We start from the raw sequence: 23,057 nt of genomic DNA, 5'->3' as shown, positions 1-23,057 counted from the left end.
AACCGTCTATAGCAATATACTGTCATTCAGTTGTGACTCACTGTGGAGTTATGTAAATGGCCATCTTACTGCGCCACACCCACCCTTCTTAGGCTGATGGGCCTTGATCTAAGCCTGTGTCATCAGGGGAAGTGAGACCAACAGCTGAGGACTTAGACTTACCGTGACCATCACTCTGTAGTCAGATACTGACCACAAGATGAGGACCATTTTTCCTTCACTGTTGGTCTTGGCGTGCGCTTTCTTTGCTTATTAACCTCTCCTTGTTAGCTTGAGAACTTACTTTCCCATCAAAGGAAGCATGATAGAGGATCTTTTGGACATATCCGAATTGCCGTCATCAGTCCCCCTTTGGGGGGTCATTATTAATTAAAATGGAAGTTACTTGAACACAACCACTGGAACATCACAAGTCAATTTGGTAACTGAGGCTGCTGCTTTGTGACTCCCAAGTGAGTAGCATATACATGGTGGATACATTATACAAAGAATGATTCATAGCCCAGGTGTGTCTGCATGATAGTAAACCACATTCCTCAGAACAGTGAAAATTTAGTATTTTTGGATTGTAGTTGACTTTGGGTAACTGAAATCATGGAAACCAGAGAGGAGATGGCTACACACTGGAAGTGAGGATGCCAAGTCACAGTAGTGAAGATTTCTAGAAGTTTCTGTCCTTTGCTCCAGGTTGTTGTAGTTTGGATTGAAGTGTCCCCCAAAGTTTGCTTGTTAACGGCTAGGTTCCCAGCCTGTGATGCTACTAGGAGGTGGTAGAAGTTAGGTTATTGGATGCATGTCTTTTTTTTTTTTTTCTTTCTCTTTCGAGACAGGGTTTCTCTGTGTAGTTTTGGTGCCTGTCCTGGATCTCATTCTGTAGACCAGGCTGGCCTTGAACTCACAGAGATCCGATTGGTTCTGCCTCCCGAGTGCTGGGATTAAAGGCGTGCGCCACCACAGCCAGGCTGGATGCATGTCTTCAGGGGAACTATTGGAGACCTCTGCTCTTCCCTTTTCCATTTAACTTTCTGACTCTCTGGAGAGGAACAGGATTCATCCACCACATACTGGTTACATGTTACACTATACCAATAATGGGGCCAAGCAGCCATGGAGTGAAATGGCTGAAGTCCTGAGCCAAAACACTACCCCTCCAGTCAGAATGAACCTTCCTTCCCTTCCTCATGGTTTATCATGGAGACCATTGGTACGCCCTCAGTGGCCAGCGGGTGGCTGTTTCTGGAGACTCTGCTGCCAGTATTCCCGGAGCTTTCACGGGGAGCTGAGCAGAAAGGCTGCTTATTTGCTAAGAAGCAAGCATGGATTAAGCTGTGCAGAGCCCAGCAGGCCCTCAGGAGGGAGAGGGAAGATGGGGGCAGAGTTTCAGGTTTGAACAAGGCTGAGTTGTTGAGCTGAGACCCTATTCTACCCACACTGACCTGTGTCCCTTGGGTCTTTGACCTGTGAGTTTCTCTGTGCTTTGTGTCTCTCTGTGAAATAAGGATGACAGTAACTTCGAGAACAGTTTGGGTGTCTTGTTGCAAAGAACATTTCTTACCCCACATAAGGAAACATCCCGAGGTAGGAGTCCTGGTTAACCGTGTGATTAGCTCAGTGTTGGCGTGGACCTGGGTGGCATCCCCGCCTGACGCTGTCTCAACAGCCTGAGTTTTCTTGGTTCTAAATGTCAGCTTATGTTATAGACAACGAGGTCCAGGTGTAGACAAATGACCTGTTATGTGTAACTCCCTTTTAGAGGGAGAAAAAAAATCTCCCTAATATAACATTTTCTGGGTCTCAATGGACAGAATTGTCCCCCAGTCCTTAAGAAAAATATGACTACAATTGGCTGAGAGATGAGCCAAAGCTCCTGGCAGGACCGGACCTAGACTCCCTACAGCCCATGGCTCTTCAGCACCTGTACAAAACTGGAGTGTCCTAAGCATGCCCGCACTCCTGGTGTGGAGGGTTCTAGCCTGCTAAGTGCAGACCGCAGCATAGTGCCTTGGGAACAGAGGGCTGAGGACTGCCTCTCTCCTCTGGCTATCCTGGAGCTCACAGACCTTAGGAGGTAGGAAGCAGTGTCCCGGGGAGGGGTAAACAGGCTGTTGAAAGGCAGCAGAGGGGCCTGCTTTCTGGAACTCTAAGAGGTAGTTTCTGAAATGCAACCTTGGCGGTGGGCTTGGAACTGTGAGCCTAGGAGGCTGGTCATCAAAAATCAGTAAGCTCCCAACTTTGTGAAATGTCAGGAGGGCTGTCAGTACCAGGGAGTTCAGAAATGATGTTCGTGGAGTCCGTTTTCCTACCTGCAGCTGGTGTGTGTGCACACTGGCTCTTTTAACTTAGCTGTAGCTAATGAATTAAAGCCCTTTGCGAGAAACACCCCACCTACCATAGCTTTAATCCTCAGTATAGATCTACATTTCTGTGGGCTAGTAATTCTTGCTTAACACTCCTGCAGGGGCAGGCTCTTCGTTTTCGTTGACTAACTTCTTTTCCTTCTGCCATTTGATGTTTTAAATTTCAGTTAAGTTTCTTCTGAGCATTTCCTCCATGTGGACTGTATTCACATCATTCTACTTCCTCTCCCCCTCCAGCTCCTCCCACGTTCCCTGACTCCCCTTCCGATTCATGACCTCTTTGTTATTGTTATTGTTGCATATGTACATGTGGGTGTACATGAATACAACCTGTTAAGTCTATTTAGTGTTGTTTGTGTGTGTATATATGTTCAAAGCTGACTACTTAGCAGGCTCTTTTTAATGTCCCCATCTTATTTCTGAGACAATGTCAAAATCAATCTTTTTGGTCCTTAGCTCTTTGGCACAGTGAGTTTGCACTGTTGTCTGTTCCTGGTGTTTAGAATTCTGCAAAGTCAGTGGCTTTTAAAAGAAACTGCCAGAAGATGGGTGCCCTGATGGTATTGCTGCTACTGCTGTCCCAGATGACCAGGGTTCTGTAAGCTACCAGGGCACAGTCTATGAACAGATATCAGATCACATCTGGGTGCCCAGGACTATCCCTTTCACGCCTGTGCAGACATTGCCAATCGATCTCAGCTGTCTTGTTCCTCACTTGCTCCTCACTGTACTTTATTGACTGAGCTATCTCCCCAGCTCTCAAAAGATTTTTATAATTTTTCAGTTTTATTTACTTTATATGTATGCATATTTTGCCTGAATATATGTATGTGAACCACGTGCATGCCTAATGCCCATGGAGGCCAGAAGAGGGTGCCAGGATCCCTTGAAGGTGGAGTTACATGTGGATACCTGGAATCAAACCAGGTCTTCCGCAAGAGCGACAAGTGCTCACAGCTGCTGAGCTCTCTCTCAGGTTCCACCATTTATTTTTTTTTTCAGTCATAGGAATTGAACTTACCCCTCACACATCCTAGGCACGCCCCCTCCCACTCAGTTACTGTCTCAGCCTTCAACCAGGATTTTAAATGCCTTTGCTTCTTGGAACTTTTAGTGCATACAGGAATATAAGATTATAAGCTCAACAAGTCCATTGCACTGTGGTTTCCCGCTTGGTACTGGGGGATCTCTGTTACGTGGTAATCCTTGTCATGGACTGAGGGGGGTTAGAGCTATGGGCACAGTTCCAAGCTATTTTGGGTCTGTGCTTGGGGACAGTTCCCCCTAGGGGCCTTGGAGTCTCTCCTGATGCGTGGGGTCATGCAGGGTTAGCAGGAGGAGGAGATGGGCAAGGATCCCATTAGAGATTGTTTTGCACAGGGTCAAATGGACATCTATTTTCTGTTATTGTCCCTCGCAGGTGCCTCTGAACTGAAGATTATTAAATTTGTCCAGTGTCTAGCCTCCAAAAGATGGCAGCACTCTCTTGGAAACCAGCAAGGTGATCTCTTCACAGGAGGGACAGAGGGGAAGGCTGCCTGGCCTGGCCCTGCTTTGTATCTTGTCAGGGAGTCATGGTGTGTCTCCTAAGTCAGGGCTGTAGGACGGCTGCATATCAGCCTCAGTCTTGGTCATGGGCCTTGTGTGTAGATGAGCTCCTGTTCCCTTCCCACAGCTATGGCTGTCCCTAAAGACCTCTCTGGGCTCAGCAAGCCTTGGAGACTTGTCACCAGAAGCAAGGGGCTCCATTCCTTCAGAAATACTCTTGTCTTGAGGCTCAAGGGGCACGTGGGGCCTTTCAGCAATCTTGGGATGGTCTGGCTGAGACTTTCCTTTTATAGCAACTTACCATTAGCTTAGAACAGCTTTGTAGTTTAGCGGATTCTGTTAGGGAACATTGCAGTGTAACGAAGCGGTGATTTCTAACCGCCATAGTCCTGTCAGACTCCTGGTGGGTCCCTCAGCAGTTCCTCTCCCTTAGCTGTGGCTTGTGGGCCACAACACTGCTCTGATGTGTATGGTCAAGTGAGTGCACACGTGAACTGTCCCAGACCAAAGCCCTTCCAGACCCGATGGGAGGCAGAAGCTGGAAGAGACTGTTAGGGACAGCTGGGTTAATGTGCGTTCTGACAGGTGGACATGCTGGCACCTAACTTTAGTCTACGGGTCCAAAACACAGTGGCCTAAGAAGACTCACATGTAAATACCACACTATTGAAAAGCAAGTCTTGAAGATTGAGACACAGTATTTGTGCATCTTCATGGGTACATTAACGTTACTGAGTATGTGTAACTAATGTATAAGAAATCAGGGTGGCACGCACAGCTGGTTCTTCAGACATTAAGCATTGCACACTCTTTAAGTATGGCATGGGTCACAGTGCTCTCTCTCATCATCAACCGTGTGTTAAAGAAGGTCCAGGAGTAATTCCTTCTGGTGTGTGTGTACCACATGCGTGTATGCCGTATGTGAGTGCCACATGTGTGTATGCCATGTGTGAGTGCCACATGTGTGTACGCCATGTGTGAGTGCCACATGTGTGTATGCCATGTGTGAGCGCCACATGTGTGTATGCCATGTGTGTGTACCACGTGTGTGTACTCCGTGTGTGAGTGCCACATGTGTGTGTGCCACATGTGTGTACATCATATGTGAGTGCCACATGTGTGTACGCCATGTGTGAGTGCCACATGTGTGTACGCCATGTGTGAGTGCCACATGTGTGTATGCCATGTGTGAGTGCCACATGTGTGTACGCCATGTGTGAGTGCCCCTAAAGGCTAGGAATGGTTGTTAGATCCCCTGGAGCTTGAGTTGCAGGCAGCTGGGAGTGTCCACCATGAATGCTGGGAACACAATTCAGATCTCTGCAAGGGCAGTACGCACCCACTACTACCGAGCCAGCTCTTTAGTCCTTGGATTTCTTTCTATCCCACATTCCCTTCCCAGCCCTCGGTGACTACTCTTCTAATCTGATGACAGTGACTTACATTCCTCACAGACGAGTGAGAATATGTGGTATTTATCTTTCTATGTTCTGGGTTATTTTACTTAATGCGTTGCCCTCTAGTTAACATCTGTGCTGCCACAAATGACATGGTTTCATTTTTATAACCAAGTAATATTCTGTGTGTGTGTGTGTGTGTGTGTGTGTGTGTGTGTGTGTGTATCTCACATGCTTTTAATTCTTCATCTGCTAAAGGCCATCTGGGCTGGCTTTGCTTCAGTCGTAGTGACCACTACTGCAATAAGCACAGAGGTGCAAGTATCCCCCACCTTCCTTGGATAACAGCATCATCTGTCTCGGATTCCAGCAGGGCTGTTGGATACTATCATAGTTTTATTTTTAGTTTCCCATAATGGCCGTAATAACTTATAGCCCCTCAGCTCTGCATGAGTTCTCTTCCCTCCACAGCTCAACAGCATTGGCTACTTTTTGTCTGACAACAGCCATTTGCTGGGGGTGAAATGATACCTCACGGAGGTTTGACTTGTGTTTCTCTGATGATGAGGGAGACTGAGCACTTTTACTATCGGTTTGCTGACTGAATCTCTGTTCTCTGCTTTGGCTCTACAGCGCATTTTCAAGTTACATTGTTTTTGTGGTACTCCACTTTTTGGGCTCCTGTGTGTTCTGGATGTGACCCCTGCTGGCAGAACAGCTGACAGAGACTCCTCCCACTCCAGGCTGTCTGTCAACACGTTGGTTGTCCCCTTGGCTTCATAGACACCCCTTAGTCTGACAGAGGCCCACACGTCTGTTTTCCTTTTGTCTGAGCTTTTGCACTCTTGTCTGAAAGCAGCCGCTGCCTTTACTGACCAGTGTCTTGAGGGTTCTCCTGTTTTCTCGCTGTCGTGGTTTCGGACTAACCCTTAGGAACTTATCCTTTCTCGGTTGACTTAAGCAGGGGAGAGGAGGGGATCAATTTTTCTTTTGCATATGTAGAACCAACTGCGACAGCAGCTTATCAAAGACACTATCTTCTCTCCATCCTATGTTCTTGGCGCTTCGTCAACACTCGGGTGGCTGCTTGATTGTAGGTTAATGTCTGGACTTTCTGCTCTATCCCAGGGGTCTTTGTGCTGGGTTTTCAGCTAATACCATGCTGTTAGAATTGCTATAGCTTCACAGTTAGTGGGTTAGCCAGCTAGTCCCTGTGTCTGTCTATCCTAGTCTCATAGGCCAGGCTAGCTTGAGATGTATTGTGTAGTCCAGGTGGGTCTCAAACTCACCACCCTCCTACCTCGGCTTCCCAAGTGATGACTGCAGGTGTGCACACCACCCACTTTGTAGTGGGATTTGGAGTGAGATATTTTCTTCAAGATTGCTTTGATTATTCTGGGACTTACACAGACTTCAGGGTTTGTTTGTTTCTTCCCTTTCCATTTCTGTGAAGAAGGGCCTCACTCTGCATCTCACTGACTTGGGAATCACGGTGTAGCCCAGGCTGACCTTAAGTTTGTGGTATTCCTTCTGTCCCAGCTTTGCAAGGGCTGGGATTACAGATGTGAGCTATCACCCTTGGCTGGCATGGGGCTACTTTCTTAGTTTCTGTTCCAGAACATTCATTACTGTGGTATAAAAATGGCGCCAGCTTTTGTGCATTGACTTTTTTGTCTTGTCACTTTACTGGATTTGTTTGTAAGTTCTAACAGCTTTTTTAAAATGGATTTTTTAGTTCAACATACAAAGTGACAGTCTTCATGTGACAGCTCTTTGGTGGTTGTGTTTCTCTCCACATGAAATCACATCATCTGCACACGCCTAATTTAACTTGTCCTCCTTCCTTTGCCCAGTTGCTCCTGCTCAGATGTCAGCACTCCATTAAATATGAGAATGGCTTGGGCACCCTTGCCTTGCTCCTGATCTTAGGGAAAACACAGGATTTAGCTGTGGGCTTTTCACTTCCTGCTCTTACTGTCTTGAGGTGTGCTCCGCCTATCCCCAGTCTGGAGAGTGTTTCTTTGCGCAAGAGCTGTTGAAGTAGCTTCTGCAGAAACAGCTTTATTTTTTAAGATGGGAAATGGCAGTTTCTCTGGATTCACGTTTTTTGCATTGGCTATAGTGCCTGTGTGATTTGCTGTTTTTGATTGACACCAGCATGCCTACAGGGGTTCCTGTAGAGACTGTAGAAGTTCATGAAGGTCCTTTTGTGTCTTTGCAGAGGACACATGCTTCCAAAGGTCTGTGTCTCAGGCTCCACAGAGCCAAACCCTGATGGCATTAGGGTTTGTGATGGTGGCTGCCACAGTCCCAGAGGTATGAGATGAGGTTGGGTTCTCTGCAGGTCCCTTACAGCAAGTGCAGCTGAGGCCAATGGAAACAATACCTGTGGCTGTGACCCCTGTAGGTGACCTACCTGGGATCCTCAGGGTAGACACGGGAAATGCCTCAGCCTGGGGCACTAGCAATCACAGGGTAGTGTGAGGACATCCTCCGCTCTGCAGGGTGGGCATTGGTGGTGCTATAGCTGGTCATATGGGAACTGTTGTTGAAGGTTTGAAGCCCAGCACTGTTGCTTCCTGACCAGGTCAGGAAGCCGAGGGAAAAGGGAACTTTTCAAGATCCAGTGGGATGATTACAGTTGGTGATTCTACCGTGGCTCTGGTAGCAACATTCGTGGATTTCAGGGTCTCTATGCATTTTTTCCAGGCCCCAGGAATGGCAATGAGGCTCATTGTCCTGCTCTTTGTAGTTGGAATTTTCTTTGGGCTGCTAACTAGCTCCCAAATAGAGACACGGAGACTTATTATTATAAATTATGAATGCTCAGTCTTAGCTTAGGCTTGTCCCACTAACTCTTGTAACTTAATTTAACTGCTTCTATTCATCTATGTTTTGCCTCAGGGCTTTTTTATCTTTCTTTCACTCTGTGTGTCCTACTTTCCTGCTTCCTCCCTGTCTGTCTGTCTGGCCCCTGGGGTCTCCTTTTCTTACTTCTTTTTCTATTGAGCCTAAATTCTTCCTCCTACTTAACTCTTCCTGCCTAAAGTCCCGCCTATATCTCCTCCCTTGTTATTGGCCATTCAGCTTTTTATTAGACCAATCAGGTGCCTTAGGCAGGCAAGGTAAAACAGCAACATATCTTTACATAGTTAAACAAATGTAACACATCTTTGCATTGTTAATAAAATATTCTGCAACAGCTCTTCTTGTCAGAAAGCCAGAGATTATAGTGAGATGTCCTTAACCTGTGTTGGGCCATGTGCAGGTAACATGTAAGCTGGTGGTGTGGTAAAACCTTCCCTGAGCTCCTTGGGTTAAACAGACATGGTCTTCGGTATCTGGAGCTCATCTGGTATTTGAAGACTGTTCAGCATGTCCCTAGGTCACACAGAGCAAACTCTGGTGGACACACAGCTTACTGAACTGGTAGATGTTGTGGAGATGTGGAATACAGATGTTTTTTCCCACAGTCCCAGGGACAAACTTGGTTAATGCCAGAGTTTTTTTGCACCAGTAGGTGCTGCCCCATGGTGAATACCTACCCCAGTCCCCACCAGACAAGTACAGGTGTGCCCAGGTAGTGGCAGGTCCTAGGGCCCCTGGTGCTCATGTTCCTGAAACTATGGGAAACAGCTGGGACCTTTCTCAGCTCCCAGTCAACAGGGGATGCAGCCCCAAGATTGTACAATGTGGTGGGGGCACCGGGTGTAGTTCCTGTGTGGAAAGTGGAAGTGGGTGTCAGCTTGTTGCTATGGTACCTGTGGATCCTGAGGGGTGTGTGTCCACCACCTGTTGGAGTACACGCTGCCTTGGGCTTCTAGGAGGCTGGCCCCAAGCTGTCAAAGGGTCTAGCATGACAGCTGCAGCTTGGTTTCTGGAGGTTGTAGGCACACACAGTAGGTTCCTTCACTCCTAGACATCCCAGCTCCTCACTGGATACAAAGCTAGTGAGTGCCGTGACTTAGCATCTCCTCTGGCTGGGGCTGAGGGCCACTGCAGTGTGGGGGCTGTGGTTACTCAAGCTCGCCCAGCACTGTGGCTTCCTGACCTGGCAGGGAAGCCGAGGGCATGGCAGCAAACTGCTTTCCTCTCTCCCCTCTTCCTTTCCTGCTTCCCCCACTTCTCCCTCCTCCCTCCCTCTTCTTCTCCCTTTCTCTCCTCCCTCTTTTTCCTACCCTCCTCTCTCTCATCTTTCTCTTTAGTCTTCTTTCTGCTTGTCTTACTCTATAGCCGAGGCTGGCCAGGAACTCACTATGAGCCCAGGCTGGCCTTGAACTTAGAGCAGTCCTTCTGCAGCAGTTTCCTGGGTACTGGGGTTGCAGGCATTTGCCCCACACTGGCACTTTCACCCAGTGCTGTTTAGGTTCCTATCACTTCTTCACTGGCCCCCAGAGCCTTACCTCGTGATTTCCCCTCAAAGTGCAGTACCCCTTTTATATTTAAAAATGATTGCTTTTTAAGTGTGTGTGTATGTGTGCAAGCCAGTGTGAGTTTATATGCACCGTGTGTGGGTGCCTCCAGAGGCCAGTAGTGGCCTTTGAATTCTCCAGACCTGGAGTTCCACGTGGTCGTGAACCACCATGCGGTTGCTGCTGGGAACTGAACCCAGGTCCTCCGCAAGAGCAACCAGTGCTCCTACATACTGAGCCATCTCTCCAGCCCTTTCCTTTTCAGTTTAGTGAAAGCTTTGAGTTGATTTCATTTCTACATCTTCTCGGTTGTTTATCCCTTTTCCTTTCACACTGGTCAAAATTCGTCTTTCCGTTTTAGCATCTTTTCATGGCCTTTGTCCTGTTCTGGCCCAGTGATAGTGAATGTCCATGGAGACGGCTGTGCCATTGACCTGTCCACCCATGCGCCTGGCCAGTGTAGGTGACATACTTGTTCCTGGAAGTTTGTACTGCCTTGCCAATTTGCTGACCCTGATAAGATCCTAAAGCATCTTTCAGGTGGGCGTGGCCGGAGCATTGAACTTCTCTCGGCTCTGGGAAAGAAGGAAAATGTGGGAAGGGACTGTAAAATGCCCTTTCCTGTCCTTGCTTCAGTCACAAAGGGACCAGACTTCATGTTGACCACCCAGTGTCTGTAAAAGGGGATAGTTACCCGTTCACCGTTTGCTTAACCAAACATCAGAATCCTTCTCCTCCCTCTCCATCTTCAATATGTTCTCTTCCCTCCCTCCCCTTCTTCCCTCTCCCTTCTTTTCTACCCTCTGTGCCCCGCTCCCTCCCTTCCTCTTCCCTCTCTTTCTCTGACTTACACACACACACACACACACACACACACACACACACACACACGTGCACATGCATGTATATTAAAACAATAGACAAGGAAGAAACCGACAGAACTTACGTCGTCAAATGTTCCCTGAGCCTGCTCTGGTGCTGAGTGCTGTCCAGCCCTGAGAAAAGCAGAACACGGTAGGAAGGTCCCCACCCGCTCTGTGGAGTTTCTCCTCTAGACTGAGGTGCAGGCAATGAACACAGAATGAGCTAGAGAAAGAGTTGTGTGGACATGTGTCTCCATCTTAGCTGTGCCATGTGACAGAGTGCCACTCACGTAGCACATGGAGCTCAGTTCCCTGAGGAGGTGGCAAACAGCTATGACCTCCAGGGCTTTGACTGGGCATGCGCCTGGCCTCTCGACGGCATAGAGGAAAGGCTTGAAGGTGGGTTTGGCAGAATAGGAGGCAGGGACATGATCATGGGCTTGTAGAACCTGGCTGAGCAGATGAGGCAGAGCCCTTGAAGGCTTTTTAAGCAAGTGAGCGGTATGGGAATTTACCCCTGACCTAGATAAAGGACCCACCGTTCCCAGGAACTGCACACGCAGTGGCTGTGTTCTGTGGACCTCGTCGGGAAGCTGGCTGGAATGTTTGTGTGGCACACAACGGCTGTGGCATAAACTGACTGCTCAATACACCCTCAAACAAGCCATGCTGAGGGCATTGTTACCAACTGCTAGTCATGAGAAAGCCGCCATGTGAAGGTGACATAATTCACCCCAGGTCATCAAGGGGGAGGGCAGCACCCAGCTGCTCCCTGTCCATACTTCTTCCTGGAATTGAAGCCCTGCCTGACAATGAACTAATCAATCCATCGATCTACTTTTGTGTCTATGTGGTATGTGTATACATGTTTATGTAGGCATATGTGTGTGTGCATAGGTACACACACAATGTGGGTGGGGACCAGAGGCTGGCATCAGGTGCCTTCCTCAGTCACTTCCTGTTATTTTTGGAGACAGTCTCTCAGTGGACCTGGAGCTCATTGATTTGACTAAACTGGTCAGCCAGCGAGCTCCAGGGGTCCTCTTGCCTGTGCTTCCCCAGAGCTGGGATTACAGACGTGCACACTGTGGGCATTTTCCGTGGGTGCTGGGAGTCCAGCTCAGTCATGCTTCACCAGTGGAGCCGTCCCCAGGCCCCGGCCGGCGGTTTTGTTCCTGGCCTATTTTGACTCATGTGTATATTGCGGTACTTTTGCGTTGCCCTGGCTAGTGGGAGACTGACCAGTATTACACATGTTTTTTCTTTTTACTGTGGAAAAATATAAAATTTGGAGGTCTGTCCTTAAGTGTATAATTCATTGGCACTAAGCACATTTCCTCTGTTGTGTAGCCACCACTGCTATCCATTTCTGGAATTTTCCACCACCTCGAACCAGAATTCCACAGCCATGAAGCCATTAGTCTTCCCTGATTCCCCTACCCTCCAGCCCAGTACTCCAGTCTTCACTATCATTGTGACTTTGTCTATTCTAGATCTTTCCTAGATATGGAATCTTACCGTGTTTGTCTTTTTATGGAGGCTGACATTGCTTAGCATGAGGGTTAAGTTCCTTCACATTGTAGCATGTGTTGGAGCTGACTCCTTCCCATGGCTGACCAGTCCCATGGTGTGGATAAGCCACTTTGTGTCTATTCCTATGTGGGTCATGAGCTGGTTAATGCCCCGGGAACCCTAAGTGTACCTAGGATGGAGCACCGGCCCCTTAGTGGCCAGGGAGGGATGCTGAGCTTACAGGTGACTGACCTCAGATGTCCTTGTAGTCTAGGCTGAGCCTTTTCTTCCCGTGCTGACCGCACCTGGGATCTGGTGTTTTTCCCACCCTTCCATGGCCATGGTGTTAACTGGGGTCTCCAAGGAGCTTGTCTCCTCGCTGGCTTTTAAGTACCAAGTTACAGCTGGAAGTGAGGCCCGGCCTTGCAATTCTACAGAATTTTAAGTGGCTCAGGATGGGGAACCATGCTGGTAGCCTGAGGCAGCTGCATACCAAATGACTGTGACAGAAACCCCACAGAGAGGTTCTGCACCTTTCTCAGCTCCAGTCTGGTCTCCAGCCACAGCTTGTACTTAAATGGCCACCCCTCCTGTGTGAGGAGCCACTGTGCCTCTCATCATAAGGACCCTGGGCTTCGGAGGAGGAAGGATGTCTGGCTACCATGTCTGCTGTGCCCATCCCCAGCCCACCCAGGAGGATGGGCAGCAGCTCTCTCATAGATGGCTTTCCGTTGTTCTTCACTGAAACCAGTGTGGCTGTTGGGGACTTGTTATAAGAGTAAGTCATTCCTTGGTACGTCCTCCAGTGTCCAGCCTGTCCCACAGCTGGTCTGAGGGGCCGCAGGAGAGCTTGGCTAAAGCCATTCTAGAGAACCTGCCTCCTCTCTCCTCACCAGGAAAAGCATGAAACCTATCCTTCCCTGTTCCCTCTTCCAGCCACAAGAGGGGATTCTGGTCCCTGCCTCGGTCTCCCTGGAGCGATGGGGTTACACATGACCATTTTCCTTTTTCAGAACAGTTAATCTGGACAACCCGGTGCTCCAGCAGGTGCTAGAGAGGAGGAATGAGGTCCTGTGTGTGCTGACACAGAAGATTGTGACCACGCAGAAGTGTGTGATCTCTGAGCATGTGCAGACGGAGGAGAAGTGCGGAGGCGTGGTGGGGATCCAGACCAAGACTGTGCAGGTGCCGCCGCCACGTCCCAGCCTGGAGACCTTTCCCCACGGGCCCCTTTTCTGGTGTCTTCCTCAGTCAGACCAGTGCTGGTTGTTGAATTAAGGCCACTCCACGTAGTTAAAAGGGAGGTTTATTTTGTGGGGTAACTTACAAGTGAAGGGATAGGTTACAGGGTCCAGGAAAGGTGTGGCGCAGTCTGGCAGTGTTCTCTGGAGAACTCTGCTTGGTCTACCTCCAGCGTCCAGGGTCCAGGAACCAAGAGAGCCGGCACATCCGGATCTCGGGTCTTCAGGGTCCTCTCTTGGCCCCGCTTTGTAGGCGTGACAGTTACCGGAGCCTCAGTGGGGGTGGTACCTCAGAAAGGGGACTCAAGCTGGCTCTGGTAAACAAGACCTCCCTGGCTCATGTAACTAAGAGCTTTGAGGCATCTGGCCTCAGTTACCATGGGACTCAGGACTTGATGTTGTGAGCTACCCAGAAAAGTGGAGTATTCTTCCTCACGGAGCTGGTGTCTCCAGGCTTTCTTCAGATTTGCCACAGTACAGGGAAAGAGTGCAGGGCTGGATCTCACCAGACCATGTGGGTCGTATCCGTTTCTCAAGCGGTGGCAATAGAACTCTAGTGCAGTGGTTCTCAACCTGTGGGTCGTGACCCTCATTGACAAACCTCTATCTCCAGAAAGATTTACATTACAATTCATAACTGTAGCAAAATTACACTTATGAAGTAGCAAGGAAAGTCATTTTATGGTCGGGGGTCACCCCAACATGAGGGACTGCATTTAAAGGGTCACAGCATTAGGAAGGTTGAGAACCACTGCTCTAGTGACTAGCTGGGCCTGGGCCAGGCACTGTCCCTTATGGAAGGAGAGTGCTTCCATCAAGGGAATTGTTTAGTCAGGCTCTAGTTGGGCCAGGAACAAGAGGATCTGTCTGTCTGTCTGTCTGTCTGTCTGTCTGTCATTTACTGTTTCTTCCAGATTGCAAGCTGACCCTGGAGCTGGCTCATTAGCCCTGAACTGTTTTCCCTCAGCTGGCTGCAGGGCCTGTAATCTTCTTCAGAGTTTCCTTCTTGGTAGTGCTGGGTTTTTCTAGAAGACCCAGGAGGCTGTATTTGGCAGGGGCCTGGGGTGATAAGGGGCCTGGTTATAAGTCTAGGTCTGGGGCAGCAGGGTAGACAGGTGAGAGGCTGGACCAGATAGGGGGAAGGCGGACCGTGGACCTGATAGAGGTGGCTTCAGCTGGCCCTGGTGACACTTCTGCCCATGGTCACCACCCGCTGAAGCTCTGGTCCTGGAAGCCCAGCTGCTGCTGCTGCTTCTTGATTCGGAGCAAATCCTCGTACCAGGGGCAGATCACTAAGCTATGCTGTCTGTCTCCAGTGTCCCGCCAACAAATGGATCTCTGGCTTCCTGTTCCTGGTGTACTGTGGGAAGGGCTCTTTCCTGCCTGATACCCCAGCCCTGCCCATCCCTCTTCCTCCTGCCTCTGTGTTTCTCTCCCAGCCTCTCCGACTGCATTGTCATCCCGGCTCTGTCTGTGCACAGAGCACCATCCATAGGTGTGTGAACAGCTCAGCAAGCATTTCCCAGCCCAGCTTTGATCCTGCTGGGATTTTCACCGGGATTTCAAAATTGTTTCTCAAAGCCTAGGAAGGGAATTGGAAACTGATCTTATTTATCTGCAGTCATATATCACTTAGCTATGCTCTGAGTTACACATCACCAGGTAATTTTGTTGGTGGTGATGTCACACTGTGGAATAATTTATGTAGGCCTAGGTGTCCGCAGGGTTTCATGGTGGACCTGAGGGATGCAGTGAACCTGAGATGTACGAGGCTACTGCCAGCCTACCTCCGCACAGTTTATAGTTCCCTTCCCTCCCTCCCTCCCTCCTTCCTTCCTTCCTCCTTCCTTCCCTCCTTCCTTCCCTCCCTCCCTCCCTTCCTTCTTTCTATATGGGATATATTCTGAAAATACTGTAAGATGCAATGTTAAGGATCTAGTCTAGTGTACGTGCGCCAGTAGCATAGTCATTTATAATTATCATGTGTTCCCTGCTGACAGTGACTGTAGGTGCCCAGGGAGGTGTTAGCGGCATCACCATAGACATGAGTGATGCATCCTGCAGTGATGTTACAGCACCCAGGATGGCACTAGGAGACAGAAACATTTTGGTTTCATTAATCACCTTATTGTGGGACCACAGTGGTACAATACTAAGTATGTTGTTGTCAAAACATGTCCTGTGGTGTGGCTTCCTACCCCATGCACGGCCATCTTACCCATGCCACCAGATATCAGTGCCAGCTGTCTCCTTCTCCTGCCTTAGCTCTGTGCTAAGATCTTCCAGCCTCAGCGACTGTTATTTCCCCAGCATTCTTAGGAGGCTGGGCAGAGGGGTGACGGGAAGAAGCCAAGAGTGCTTCTTGAGTATACAAGGGGTACATTGCCCACAGGTGTCAGCAATGGAGGACGGGACCGTCATGAAGGACACCAATGTGGTGCTGGAGATCCCTGCTGCCACCACCATTGCCTGTGGCATCATCGAGCTGTATGTGAAACAGGACGGCCAGTTTGGTGAGTCCTCGGGAGGCACGCCCTGGTAGAAAGAGAGGGGGACATCAGAGGAGTGTGAGGGTGTCAGAGGATCTGGGGGGCACTGGGGAGTGGGCTGAGGGAAGCCAGGGGCTGCATGCTCCTCAGGTGTCACTGTGGCTGTGGGGGGAACATGGGCTCTGCAGGGCTTACACGTCCTGAGGGAAGGAAGCCCACCACATTGGGAAGCAGCAGACAGGACAGCGGGCACAGGGTGCTGAGCGCTCACATCCTATGCTGTAAGCATGAAGCAGAGGGAGCTGGAAGTGGTGTGAGCCTTTATACTCTCACATCCCACTCCCGGTGACACACCTCCCCCAGCAAGGCCACACCTCTTAAACCTCCCCAGACAGTGCCACCCACTGAGGACCAAATGTTCAAATGCCCAAGATTGTGGGGGACATTTCTCACTGAAACCACCACAGGCCACCTGCTCAGAAGGGGAATGAGAGTCCCCGATGAGTCCTGGGCAGAGTTAAGCTGGTTTCCCGAGGCCTGGGAAGTGCCCGGGAAGTGGTAACTCACAACCACCCTGACTTATCTGTTAACCCTGTCCTCACTGTGACTCCACCCTCCCTCCCAACGTGAAGCCCACACTGCAACTTGACCTTGCTCCGGGCCTCACACGTCATTGCTGTTGGTAGAAGAAAATAAGGGCTGTCCTTTCTTAGAGCTGACTGCTGACTCCAGATCAGTGGTTCTCAACCTGTGGGTTGACACCCCTTTTGGGGTCGAATGACCCTTTCACAGGGGTTGCCTAAGACCATTGGAAAACACAGGTTTTTATGTTACTATTCATAACAGTAGCAAAATTACAGTTATGAAGTAGCAATGAAAATAATTTTATGGTTGGGGGGTCACCACAGCATGAGGACCGGTATTAAAGGGTCACACTGTATTAAAGAGACCCACTGTGCTCATGTACAAGGCCCCTTCCCAGGCCTTCCAAAACGGCATAAGGGAGTGTGTGTGTGCTGGGGGGTAAAGGATGCCGCTGGCTGTGACAGTCGCTGAGGCTGGAAGATGAGCAGCTATGGCCATTTCACTGTGCACTCTTGTTAAGTGTGACCTTTGCCCTTGAGAATAGACTACACACGTGCCTGTTTGCCACTCTCCTGTTTGTCTTTGGTGAGGTGGGTAAGGTGGGTCAGCCTCCGTGAGTCTGTGCTGACTCTCACGAAGACCACGTGACATGCTACCCGGCTCTGCTGCAAAGGTGGGAAGCAGGTCACCAATGTCATCCAACCCACATGCATTTGACGGTCTGAACAGGCCTGGCACAAAACACTGAGCCCCCCTCACTGTCTTGTTCATCTGTGCTTTGGGAAGTGGAAATGATTTGCCTGAGGTGACATTGTGTCTGTTTTTAAAAACTGATCAAGAATGCTAGGGGAGGGAAACCTGGGCTGCTCCGAACACTGGGGTGGCACCTACATCCCCATTGCAACTAGTTCACAACATTAAAAAAAAAATAAGATAGTCTCATGTAGCCCAGCCTGGCCTTGGACTGGCTATATATTGCTGAGGATGGCCTTGAACTAACTCCTCATCCTTTCCTCCACCTCCAAATACGGGATCACAGGCTTATGCTACCACACCCAGATACCCCCCAACACACACTAGTTTCTTCTCTTCCTCCTTTTCTCCCCCCACTTCCTTCCCTTCCTTCTCTCTTTTCTCCTCACCCTTCTGCCCTTCTGTCTGTCCATGCTCAAACACACCTGAAGGTGAGCAGATTGCTCCAGTATCAAAGTATGATAAGCATTGTCAGTGTGCACTTGTACGGTTCAATTGGCTGCGATGCTCCGGGGTCTCTCGGGTGGTTTTGACTGATGATGGGTCACTGGGATACTTTCCCCTGCTTTCGTGAGGCTCACGAAAGGGATAGTTGTGAACTGCCACATGGGTGCTGGGAACCAAACCCAGGTTCTCTGGAAGAGCAGCCAGGGCTCCTAACTGCTGAGCTGCAGTCCTTTTATTTCTCAGTCCCAGGACCCCCAGCTTTACTCTTTTAACCCTAGCAGTCATTTTAACCCACACATTTGTTTCCATGGCAACAGCATTACTAATGCTTGTCACAAGTCTGTGTATTTGATGATAAAAACTTCCTCGTAACTGGAACTTGGGGTCATTTAGCCAGTGTGTTTCTGTTTCATCTACTGCGTGGCCCTGATGACCACCATTTTTCTCTGCTTCGTGAGATTTACTATTCTAGAATCTACATATGAATGTGATCACACAGTGTTTGTCTTCTTTCGTCTGGGGTTTAATGTTCTCCAGATGTATGCGTGGGTTTCCTTTTCACGAATGAGTAGTATTCCATTGTGTGCATATAACGGCAGCTCTTCTATCAATTTGTTTCTAGTGCTTTTATTTCTATATTTAACTACTGTCAATGTGTCGTTTCTCTAAGGCCCGTGAAAATGTGGCCCACGTGAGGGGATGGCTGTGAGCTCTGGGAGGGTCCTCAGTGGCAAGAGACCAGGCAAGCTCTTTCCTGCAGCTCATTTGGGGTGGCCTGTTTTCCCCAGGAGCTTCCTTCTCCTTTCGTGCTTTCTGGATTCTGCTGTCTCCCTCAGCCCCCATCCCTGTCTTCGGCTCATTTCCCAGGCCCTGGCCTTGGAGGCAGCTCCCCAGGCTTTCTCCTCTGTTGAGCGCCCATCTTTGCCTGTTGTGGTCGGTCCATAACCACTATAGTTCTGCTTTTCTCTCCATTCCTACCCATCTGCATTTCCTGTCACTCTCCACATGGAATGTTCTTATATATATAGTCCCATCAGCAAACCTGTGGGAGCTGGAAGGAGGTGCCTGTCCATGCTTCCTGCCTATGGGAGCTGGAAGGAGGTGCCTGTCCATGCTTCCTGTCTATGAGAGCTGGAAGGAGGTGCCTGTCCATGCTTCCTGCCTATGGGAGCTGGAAGGAGGTGCCTGTCCATGCTTCCTGCCTATGGGAGCTGGAAGGAGGTGCCTGTCCATGCTTCCTGCCTATGGGAGCTGGAAGGAGGTGCCTGTCCATGCTTCCTGCCTATGGCAGGGTTACCATAGACAGCAACCCTAGCCGTCTTGTCAATCACTGAGAAGCCGATTCCATCCTTCTGTGTTCTCAGCCGCCATGAACCCCCTCCTTACACGTCTCTCCTGGGTCTAATCAGAGGCACCATTCATCACTCTGGAACTGAGCTTGCACTTGTACAGTGGCCATTTGCTCTTCCTCCAGTGTGAACTGGATCTGATGTCCCCAGCAGTGACTCTGTTCTTACCCTGCCTTCCAGTCCTAAGCAGCCCCCTTCTTCTCACCCACGTATTCAGGAGCCCCGTGTTCTCTTCCACCTTGCAGTGTAGTCAGTAGTGAGGATTTGAGCTACAATCGGAGCGTTCCAGGCACCTGCTCAAATACTCTCCGTGGTGGCCTCTGTTCTCAGGATGAGCTTTGCCCTGCAAATATGCCCCCTTGATCTCTTATCCCCTACACCACTGCCCACTGGTCTGCCCAAAGGTCTGGAGACACCCCTGTCCCCTGAGCCCTGCGCCCAGTGCTGCTCGTACCTAGGGTATCTAGCTCCTGGCCCACAGCACTTCTGCTGAAAGGTGGCCTCTTGGGCTCTGCTTCAGCAGGAGTCCTACTCTGGCTCTCTGTCACCGTGGCGGCGTTAGGATGTGAAACCCCAAACATTTTACAGTGAAGGAATGTGAGGAAATGGTGGAGAACAGACCTCGGGTTTTTTTTTTTTTTTTTTTTTTTTTTTTTTTGTGGCACACCCTCCAGGAGAGGTGTCTTCCCTGCGTTCATCTCAGAGGACAAGGACACAGAGGGAGTCCTTGGGTGTGCCTAAGCTTGCTGTAGCACAGGGATATTCTGTCAGCCACACTGCACTTCATCAGACCGAGTGTGAACATCCTCAGGTGAGCAGACATGGTAACACCTGTCTGTCATCCCAGCACTTGGGAGGCTGAGGCAGAAGGATTTAGGGTTAGAGGTCAGCCTGGGCTGCACAGTAAACCTCTTTACTAGTTATTTTTCTGGTGCTGTGACAAAACACTGTGACCAAAGGCAAATCAAGGGAGAGAGAGTTTAATTTGGCTTACGGTTCCAGGTAGAGAAGCGGAGGGGTAGAGGCATGTCAGCAAGTGGCAGGCATGTCAGCAGGGACAGGAAGCTGAGATCCTACTGGATGACATTAGCTCAAGCCTGTAACTCTCAGAGCCCAGTGACGTACTTCCTCCAGTGAGGCTGCACCTCCCAAACAGTGCCACGGCTGGGGACCAAACGCTCAGATGATGAGCCCATGGGAGGTATTTCTCATTCACACCACCAGACTGTCTCAAAAGCAGAGGCAAAGGAGCAAAGGCCTTTCTGTGTATCTTCTACCACAGCCTGAGACATGTAAAGGTGAGTCTGAGATGTGTATGAGCTGTGCTGATCCATGTCTGACTTGGGCTCTTCTCCCCACTACAGAATTCTGTCTCCTGCAAGGGAAACATGGTGGCTTTGAGCACGAGAGGAAAGTTGACTCTGTCTACTTGGACCCCATGGCCTACAGAGAATTTGCATTCCTGGACATGCCGGATGGGGGTCAAGAGATCTCTTCCCAAGATGGGCCACTACATATTTTAAAACAAGGTATTGCCTGCAGCATGGTTATGGCCAGATGGAGACATGAACCCTCTTTCCCAAGAGGTGATGTGGCCTTCAAGATCCCCTTAGATCTTAGGGAGGACCAGGTCTCGGGTGCTGTTTTGGAGAATGGAGAGACCCTAGGTGGGTCTGTGTGGGAGGCCAGGGAGTGCCCTGGTCAGGTACCTGACAGTTTTCTTTTCCTGTAACCACAGAACCTAATGGACTACTGAGAATGGCCAGTGATGAGCAGGCCTGGAGACCTCAGGATCTGTATCAGTTTTGTTACATTCTGAGCTTCACTGCATGGCAGGCTGAGTTTTGTCAGCATGGTAAAAACCATGGCGGCAGCTCACCCACATGGCAGAGGGGCTCTACCCCTGAACTGGCCATGGTAATCCTCTTTGCTCCACATAGCTTGTTGCTTTAGAATTGGTTTGCTTTGCTGAGTGCAGGACAGCAGTGTGCAGTAGGGGGAACTGGGGGAGAAGAAGAAGAAATGTGATGAGGTAAGAGCTTAGGAGAAGCAGGGGCTGTCTCAGAATATGCTCTGCCTTGCATAGCAAGAAAAGCTTCCTCCCTCCCTGGGATTTCAGTAAATCCCTAACCAAAGGATGCTGTTCCTGTTACAAATTGTCAGTATTGGAGAACAGGGTGATGGAGACCTGGGGTTAAGGTAGATCTTTCCTGGGACAAAAGTTGACTAAATTTGAGGCATCTACTTGCAAAAAATGGCTGTGGCTGAGCTGGCGTTGCCCTGCAGATGTAGGCTGGAACTCCTTCCCCACCGCTCCAAGCCAAGTCAGCCTCCTATTGGCTGGAGTGTCCTGGGCAGCTGGGGATGGTGGCAGGTGTATTGGGAGGTCTGGCCTGGTATTTGAGCCCCCAGATTCTAGGCTAACCAGGACAGCCCTTCTTTTCAGGCAGGGTCTCACAAAGGGGAGTGTTTGAAGATGTGGCTCAGGCATTGTGTGTTCAACCTGTAGGGCTTTCAGCAATTATTTCCTAGACCTCCATCAGCAAGGCCATGCATTTCTGCATCAGCACGCAGCCCTCGGTAGGAAAGCACCATCTCAGCCCATCTCTTTTGGCTTAATTTACTAGAAACTTTTGACTGTCCTCGGGAAAGAGAAGAGGATTACAGGGCACAGGCTTCCAAGCCCCCTGTGGAGGATGTGAGCAGCATAGCAGAGTATACACTCCGTGCTCATCTCGAGCAGGAGTGAAGGGCACAGGGAGAGAAGTGGAAGCCATGTTTGTCATGAACGCTGAGTACCGGCCCTTTGACCATGCATGGAAAAGGAAAGCATGCCAAACTGCAGGGCATTTCTAGGCAGGGCTGGAAAGGATGTGTCTGGGGACCAGTGTGCCTCATGTTTAGTGATTCAGCTTTGAGATGCATTTCTACAGGTATCATGCCAAAGAACATAAATGGCTTCCAGGAACTACCTGGTCAAGCTTAGCACTGCATGGGCAGAGAAGGGTGAGGCCTGGGGTGTCAAAGCGGGCTTCCCTGTCCCTGCTTCCTTTCCTGTAGCTTCCTTGGTTCTTGAGAATCACTCAGGTACCATCTCTGAACCTGGAGTCCTTTGGAAGGACTGGTGACTGAGAGGCAGGTTGTGAGCTAGGCCTGACCCTGCATCTGTTCTGCGGCCACAGCATCTGTGCACCTGGAGAGGAGCTTCCATCCCTTTGCAGTGTTACCTGCACAGCAGCAGATGGCGCTGTCCTGTCTCCTGCAGAAAGTCCTGTTCGATGAGGAACTCCTTAAGGCCCTGGAGCAAGTGGTGAGGCAGGGGTGGGGGATTAGTGGTGGGGATGAGGGGGTTGGGGTCGGGGTGGTGGTGGTGGGCGTGGGAGTGTCAGGGTTGGGGGGCTGGGGAACTAGTGGTGATGGTGGGGGATCGGTGGCAGGGGAGGGTGTTGAGTTTGGGTTTGTACTTGGTTGCTCTGAAAATGTGCACAGGCTAGACTCCTCAGGACAGGCTTTGGGGTAATATGAAATTAAGTTTCACTACCTCCTTTTGACCCTAAAACTTGAAGCTGACATCAGGCAGAGAGGGACAAGTGACTTTCTTAGAGCTATAACAAATGACCATAGGCTTGGTGCTTAAAAATATCAGAAATATATTCTTACAGACCTGGAGGGCAGAATCCAGAGGTGACAGTGGCAGCAGGGCCATGCCCCGCTGAAAGATCTAGGAGAGAATCTTGTCGCCTGCAGTTTCTGGTGGCGCCTGTCATTCCTTGGCTTGTGGCTACATCACTCTTCTGTCATGTCCTTCTTTGTTTACTCAGGTCTTCTCTAGACACAAAGCTCATTAAGGATCACTATTACTGGATATAGGGTGCTCTTACTTTGAGACTCTCACCTTAATTATGCCTGCAAAGACTCATTCCAAATTGGCCCCATTCTGAGACTGCAGGCGGACATGTATTCAGCTCACAGTGAAGGGACTATGTGGCAGAGCCTGTTAGTCTGTCCCATTTAGAAGACAGATAAGTAGGTGTTTATTGCTTTGTTTTGCAACAGCCAGATTTTGGGGGACACTCCAGCTGCTCACCCTCCATCAGCTCAGAT

The 23,057-nt window shown here is 49.8% G+C and overlaps 1 protein-coding gene across 1 annotated transcript in view; it reads left to right on the top strand.

Moving 5' to 3' along the window:
* Gsdme (gasdermin E) overlaps positions 1 to 23,057 on the top strand; it is a 50,896-nt gene that overhangs the window by 13,298 nt on the left and 14,541 nt on the right. The window contains exons 3-6 of the mRNA XM_059257832.1: positions 13,103 to 13,274; positions 15,723 to 15,843; positions 20,318 to 20,482; positions 22,136 to 22,263. Of these exons, the coding sequence (XP_059113815.1) occupies positions 13,103 to 13,274; positions 15,723 to 15,843; positions 20,318 to 20,482; positions 22,136 to 22,263 (586 nt within the window). The remainder of the gene's footprint in view (positions 1 to 13,102; positions 13,275 to 15,722; positions 15,844 to 20,317; positions 20,483 to 22,135; positions 22,264 to 23,057) is intronic.

This window comes from Peromyscus eremicus, chromosome 3 (genome assembly GCF_949786415.1).
Source record: "Peromyscus eremicus chromosome 3, PerEre_H2_v1, whole genome shotgun sequence".
Classification (NCBI taxonomy): Eukaryota; Metazoa; Chordata; class Mammalia; order Rodentia; family Cricetidae; genus Peromyscus; species Peromyscus eremicus.
This window is presented reverse-complemented; position numbering and strand designations above follow the sequence as displayed.